The sequence below is a fragment of the Arachis stenosperma genome, chromosome 6 (assembly GCF_014773155.1).
Source record: "Arachis stenosperma cultivar V10309 chromosome 6, arast.V10309.gnm1.PFL2, whole genome shotgun sequence".
Lineage (NCBI taxonomy): Eukaryota > Viridiplantae > Streptophyta > Magnoliopsida > Fabales > Fabaceae > Arachis > Arachis stenosperma.
Window position 1 is genome coordinate 137286662 of NC_080382.1, and position 6860 is coordinate 137293521.

The 6860-nt window shown below is 34.9% G+C and overlaps 1 protein-coding gene across 8 annotated transcripts; it reads right to left on the minus strand.

Moving 5' to 3' along the window:
- Positions 1–807: 807 nt before the first annotated feature.
- Positions 808–4311, minus strand: LOC130936158 (pentatricopeptide repeat-containing protein At5g25630). Of its 8 annotated transcripts, none has more exons than XM_057866170.1 (5): positions 4182–4311; positions 3728–3912; positions 3486–3596; positions 2408–3319; positions 808–1875 (listed from the first exon to the last, which is right to left on the minus strand). In XM_057866170.1, the coding sequence occupies exons 2-5, from the start codon at positions 3836–3838 to the stop codon at positions 982–984; spliced, it is 2028 nt and encodes a 675-aa protein (XP_057722153.1). In that variant the 5' UTR covers positions 3839–3912; positions 4182–4311; the 3' UTR covers positions 808–981. The 8 variants fall into 8 exon arrangements, with proteins under 8 accessions (XP_057722153.1, XP_057722156.1, XP_057722155.1 ...); XM_057866173.1 differs by having other exon boundaries at positions 3728–3941; positions 4182–4274; XM_057866172.1 differs by having other exon boundaries at positions 3728–3941; positions 4032–4197.
- Between the last annotated feature and the right edge of the window lie 2549 nt (positions 4312–6860).

Below are 6860 nucleotides of genomic sequence, written 5' to 3' on the forward strand. Positions count from 1 at the left end.
ATAATCGTTTGGGTGTATTTTCTATAATCGTTTGGGTGTATTTCTGAAGTTCTATTATTTTCAAAACGATTTCAAAGTTTGATTTCAGAAACCATGAAAATCGAAAAAAAAAGAAGCAAGAATACCAGTAATAAATGCAAGTAAAACAACTAATGAAAAGGCAAAGAGAATAACGAAGAAATATCGTTTTGGTGTATTTTCTATAATCGTTTGGGTGTATTTCTGAAGTTTCATTATCTTCAAAACGATTTCAAAATTTGATTTCAAAAACCATGAAAATCGAAAAAAAACGAAACAAGAATACCAGTAATAAACGCAAATAAAATAACTAATGAAAAGGCAAAGAGAATAACGAAGAAATACATGGAGGAGGAAGAAGAAGAAGAAGGAGAAGAAGAGGAAGAGGAAGATGAGTTGTTCATAATCCACGGTGAGTGAAGAAGAAGAAGAAGAAGAAGAAGAGGAAGAGGAAGAGGAAAAGGAAGATGAAGATGAGTTGTTCATAATTCACGGTGAGTGAGGAAGAGGAAGAGGAATCGTTCATAATTCACGGTGAGTGTAGCGCTTTGGAAATTAAATAACGCATTAAAAGACTCTAATGTGTAGCAACTTGTAAAACTTGTAAGTCAAAAAGACTTGTATGTGTAGCAAGCCTCATTCCATTTTCTTTACATTGTGTAATAAAAATTACAAAAAAAACAAGTGGAGTGAAAATCTTTGCTCAGTACCCATTCCTCTCTCTCACACACACTTAATATTGGATAAGGGAGAATCAAATGGCAATGGACTATCGTAGAACCTAAAGAATTAAAGTTGAAGAATGAAAAACAAGCAATTTTGATTAACAAAAATGTAAGGAGTAGTTTGTTTAACAACACAACTTTTGCTGCGTGAGCGTAAGAATGTAATTACATTGAAAATTAAAAAAAAAAAAAGGAAGAAAGAAAAAAAAAATGTTCACCCTGAACCTCACCAATTGTTTTAGTAGAATACTGCTGTACATGAATTTGCAAGTTGGTATGTACCATGTTGACATTGAAACTGCTTTTGGCACATGATGGAAAATCCTTCTCCCAATCTATACATTTGAGAATGACGCTTAAACCTTGCTGTGAGAAGTGAAGTCTCCAATTCACCATCTCTAAGAAGCCTTCGGTTCCTTCTAGTCGCGAAAGCCGAAGCTTTATGATCATTGAAACCTATAGATGGGGCCTGTAAGAGACCACAGAAGGGAACACTAGTAAATGGCTTTTGGTAAATTTTATCCAAGCTTTCAACTGGTATATTGTCATCTTCCTCTGTCGAATTCGGCATCTTCTTGGTTTTCAGTCTTTTTATGGTACTTAGCAACCTATTTTCCTCTTCTCTTAATCCAGCCACTCGCCAAGCATCGGCAACAAGCATGATTGTGGATTTCTTGGGTGGAATGTGAAAATCTTCCATTATTTGGAGCATTCCTTCTGCATTCCATGGCTGTGTTGCTTCAGCATATCCTGAGATAAGCGTCTCAAAGGTCTTAAGATTTGGCGAAATACCGAACTCACGCATCTTGTCAAAGACTCTGACAGCATTGTCCATTCTTTTAGAACTGCACCATCCACTTATGATAGTTGTTAACAAAACAACATTTGGTTGGATGCCTGATCCGACCATCGCATTCAGCAGTTCTTCTGCCTTTCCTGCTTCTTGCGCTCGAACATAAGCTTTAGCAAGAATGCTATAAGCATGTATATCTGGTTTTATACCAGATTTCAACATGTCATCGTAAACTTGTTTGCATTTCTCTAAGAATCCAGCTTGGCTCCATACATTCATTACTGTACTATATGTAACCACATCTGGCCGAACATGAAATTCCTCCATCAACTTTAAAACCTGTCAATGGATATTCAGTATGAGTTACAAGATGAACGCATATGTATAAGAAATTAAGAGTCAATCCACCATGCCAAGCAAAATAAAAGTGAGAGCTTCATTATTCTTCCCTCGTTAACTGAATTAGTTAGTTAGACATCTTAATTGCTTAAAGGCAAACAACTGATTCAGAACAAAATGTTTCAGATACAGATGCCCAATACATCCAAATTATTAATTTCTCTTTAGAAGAAAATAACTTAGATGTACACAGCACAAAGAAAATAACTTATAGAGGTTGTTTCATTTTTCCCTTATGTAGAACTTTGATCCACCCCGCCCAATTGCTTAATTTAAACATCATTGCCAATTGCTAATCGTCTTCTAGCATCACTTCTTGCTTTACTCTATATTATTTTTATTATAAAATCAATAGAATATGCAAGTTGGTTCTATACGGAATGTGTCTAAGGTATCATTTATCATAGACAGGTTCAAAGCAATTTTTCGTCAAGAAAGAAATTTCAGACCACTACCACAAGTTCAAACGTACCTTATCAACACCATCTCTATCCATCACACTCGCAAAGCCATTAATCAGGGAGTTGAATTCAATAAGATTTGGCTGCAGGCCCAGATCCTTCATCTTATACATAATCCTAAGAGCTTCCTTTATTTTGCCTTCTCTACAGTATCCGGTTATGATGATTGTGCAAGTTCTCTCGTTTGGTTCCAAACCATACCTCTGCATCTCTAAAATCATCGCTTCGGCCTGAGCAGTCTGTCCTATGTTAGCATAAGCTGTTGCTATAGTATTGAAAGTAACAACATCTGGTTGCATTCCCGAACAAGTCATCTTATTTATCACATTCCAGGCCTCTGATATATTCTCCAGCTTACACCATGCTCTGATAAGCATGTTATATGTGTTGAGATTTGGTTTCAACCTTGCATCTTCCAACATCAGATCTAGCAACTTCGTCGATTCATCAGGCTTACCTATAATACCATACCCTTTTATCAATGTGTTATAAGTGCTAGTGGTTGGTCTTAGTCCACTTTCTTTCATCTTTTGGACAGTTTTCATGGCATCATCCATGTTACCGGATTCAGCAAATGCATTTATAAGTGCATTATAAAATACCGGGTCGGGCTTCATGTGTTTGGCTTCCACTTGTGAGACGATAGAATGTATAGGCTTGAAGCACTTTTGATTGGTCAAGGCATTTAAAAGGGTTGTGTACGTTACTAGAGATGGTTGGTGCCCTTCTACAATCAGATTTTCAAACATGGGAATAGCTTCCTGAGATTTTCCTCTCTCTATCAGAAAATTCATTAGCTTTGTTTTCGAGCGTACCACTCGGCAACTTCTTTTATTAATGCAGAACGCGCAGCTGGGTTGGCTGCTGGAATTTAAAATCTTAACAATGTTATTCATTTGAGTCTTGCCATCAGAACGATTCCCCTACCATATTATATGACAAAAGATAATCAATTTTGATCAGTAATAGCTTCTTATGAACTGGATGTAAACTAGATTTTGAGCGATAAGAACATAAATCCTTACTAGCAAGTAAACATCTCCAAAAGCAAGAAAGAATTACCATCTATAAAGAAAACTAGTGTTACACCTTAGAAATTAAAATGTGAATCTTGCAATGATAGGCAACTATTTTCTTCGTCGGAACCATAGGTATCCTCTTCAGTTGGCATGCCTCGCGGGACACCAAATTTTTCCATACCTAAGGCTCAATCAACCATATATATTGAAGGTTCTTTGAGATCCAACTAAGCCACAACATAATCAAAACTCCAAAAAGCACTCAAATGACAGCACTTCAAGATAATCAATTTGCATAATTAAGTTTAGTACCTTGACGCTATTTGATTGAAACGATCCTTTCTTCATGTTGGACTTTGCAGATTGATTATCATTTCTTCTGCCAGTTGCAGAAACTGTATCATCGTTTTCAGGCTTCTTCATTATTCTCCTCTAAATGCTGTTCCTCAATGTGAATTTCGACTCACTTCATTATAGAACAAGAACCGTTGCCACTCCTACGATTTCAATTCAGAGAAGATCATAACTGAAAAATTCATAAAATTTGAGAAATCGAACGACAAATTAGATTGCAAGAAATCTGAATATCCTTTTTTTTTTCTCTAAAGAAACTTACGATCAATTACTCTCTCTCTCTTTCTCATTCCGCATAACCAAGGTTCTTTAACAAACAGGAACAGTTGAAATGAAGTTTAAAACCGTAATACAGATGATGAGAAAAGAATGAAAAAAAAAGAAGAAAAGAATGGATATTAGATTTTATTACCCGCTGAATGTGCAGGCAGAGTGGCACGAAATTAGAGATTAGAGTGGTTTATGAGAGTGGTGTAGCAGAGTTGAAAGTACAGGTGGCGTTATGACATCCAATGGAAAGAAAATCAAAGAAGATATTCTTCTTATCAACTAAAAGGAAAAATAGAAGTAAAATCTTTTGAAAATGGAGACAAATATATATTTAAAAAAAATAGAAAATTTTTTTTTGTAAAATCCACAGATGGAGCCAACTAACTAACTAACTTCGGTAACTTTTTACGGTTTACACATTAAGTTCTGTGCAATTCTTGCCAGGGGCGAAGCCCCTCTACAAAAAAGATGGCTACCAAATTATAATTTTGGATTTTTTTTCTACTATTAAAAAAATATTTATTTTTCGAAAAAAATTATTCCAAGTTTAATTTTTGGGATACAATTTTTTTTGGCATTCGAAATAAATTTGTCGTACCTCCGACGAATTCTAAGTTATTTATAGAGTTCACCGTATTTTCAGCAAACTTCCACCCAATTCCTCCATAAATAGCATTGTTTGAGGACGAAATTCAATACTAATAGCTCATTCTTCTTTTTGATATTGCTCTCCTTTCTAATTTAATCTTTATAATGTTCGGAATTTCATTTTTATCTATTCATTATGATGGTGAAATAGTGTATGATAAAAAATGTTCTATCGTATTTAAGGTTGCTCAACTAGTGATTGCATACTTAGTACTCAAAATCAACAGTTTGACAGCATTAAAGAATTTAATACTGTATTTCATTGACCAACAACACACAAAAAGAATGAAAAAAATTTATTACAGTTATCATTCGGAAGTAGATAACATTTTGTTTTACAAAAAGTATATCATAGATGTTGTGTTTTTTTTTCTTTTTTTTGTTATTTTGATTAGAGTTTAGTTTTTGAGAATATTTGATTTTTTTTTTTTTGTTTAGATATCAATTACGTGATGATGAGGATATATGTCTTATAAAGGTATGGCACAACTGGTAGACAAATATTCATCTGTTGGAATTATTTGTTTTCTTAGTTGAGTTAGGTGGATGATACCCCTTTAAGTGGAGCAGTCAGAAAAAATATTAAAAGGACGATGATTGACCTAAATATGCCACCTGAAGATAGTCAAGAGGGGTCAAACATTGAACACTCTAATGATGGTATGATGCAATCTGATATTGAAAGTCATGAGAGTTTTGCGATTAGAAACCCGATAACGGATTTGATGAGTTTGGAAACTCCAAATTAATATTTGTGATGAACAAACATTATTGAAATAATCAATTAACAAATTATTAATATGATTTTCATTAAACATATGTTAATTAATAATTTTGTGATGCAGGTTTTAATATTGGGCCGAAAAATAAATTTCTGGTGCAAGCCCAATCACATTCAGCCTTTAGTTTTGATAATATATGATGAATATGGCTGAATTGATTTTTTATGTTACTTGGGCCAACTTAATCCAAGTCCAAGCTGAAAATGCTTTCCTATTTGTTTTATGCATGACCAAAAAAATTCATCAGGAAAGCAAATGTTACTAATTAGGCCAGATTAAATTTTGTTGCTACCAAGCCCAATATTAATTTTGATGAATGTTTCCAAGCTTGGTCCGAAACGAAATTAAAAAAGAAAGCAAGTTGGCTCCATGCTTTCAACGGATTCCATTTCTTGTTAAGGGATGGATTTCAAAACTTAATTTGCTACCATTGGAAACATGAGAGAGAATTTGACATTGATTTGATTGAAGGCATCATTACTACACGCCACTCTAAGGGAAGTAAAAGCAACTTTTACCAATTAATTGGTTTAACTCATTTAATTGCTTTTCTTCTAAGATTGCTTATTCTCTCTCATCTCTCTCCTTCTTCTCCTTCGGTCATTGTCCAGAAAACAATGGAAGCTATGTTCAGCAACCAAAAGAAAGAAGAAGATGCATGCTTCAAGACCATCGAGCTAATGATGGCAAGAAAACATAACAAAAGAAAAGTATGTTGTGGCTGAGATTATCACCAAAAGTGGAAAGATTTGGTGAGGTAATCTCGGATCCTTCATACTCAAAAAGAAAGAAGGAAATTCGGCCAGCAAGGAGGAGATTCTTGGAGGCATGGCTTGTCTCTGATTCTGCTCAATCACCACAGGAAGTAGCTAGAGTGACGAAGTGATGGAAGAGGCAGAGATTGGAGCAGATGAAGCCATCATCATCATGAAGCATCAAGGGCCAGAAATCCATCTTGGAGAGCAAGTCAAGGATGGAGCGCTTGGATTGATGAAGAGTGATGACCAAGAAAGAACTAAAGGTATTTGCATGTTAGGTTATGCATGAGTTACCTCTTCACTCTCTGTGGCCGAACCGGATTTGTTTTTGAAGGAAAAGAAGTTTAAGCTTGGTTTTGTTTCAACTGTGAAGGCTTCTCTTCTCTATAAAATGAGTGAACAGTCACGGTTTGATTCAAGGAGTTAGAAGTAAGCAGTGAGAGTGCAAGGCACAGAAGTCTCATAGCTACCTAAGCTTACAGATTTTCTTCTCCTTCAATGTATTCTGTTTTGTATTTTTCTGTTTAATTTTATCATGTCTTGAGTCTCATGGAAAAAGACAAACAGTGAGGTTTGTATGAAAAAGCCATAGAGCGGAAAAAGGCAGAGAGTGGAAAATTAAAAGAAAAAGCC

What these genes read in the sequence shown, in the direction of transcription:
- LOC130936158 (XM_057866170.1), bottom strand. Translation starts at nt 3,838, where the DNA reads ATGAAGAAGCCTGAAAACGATGATACAGTTTCTGCAACTGGCAGAAGA. An exon ending in TTCAATCAAATAGCGTCAAG is followed by an intron (nt 3,597 to 3,727) that starts GTACTAAACTTA and finishes ATTGAGCCTTAG; the next exon opens with GTATGGAAAAATTTGGTGTC. An exon ending in TTCACATTTTAATTTCTAAG is followed by an intron (nt 3,320 to 3,485) that starts GTGTAACACTAG and finishes ATAATATGGTAG; the next exon opens with GGGAATCGTTCTGATGGCAA.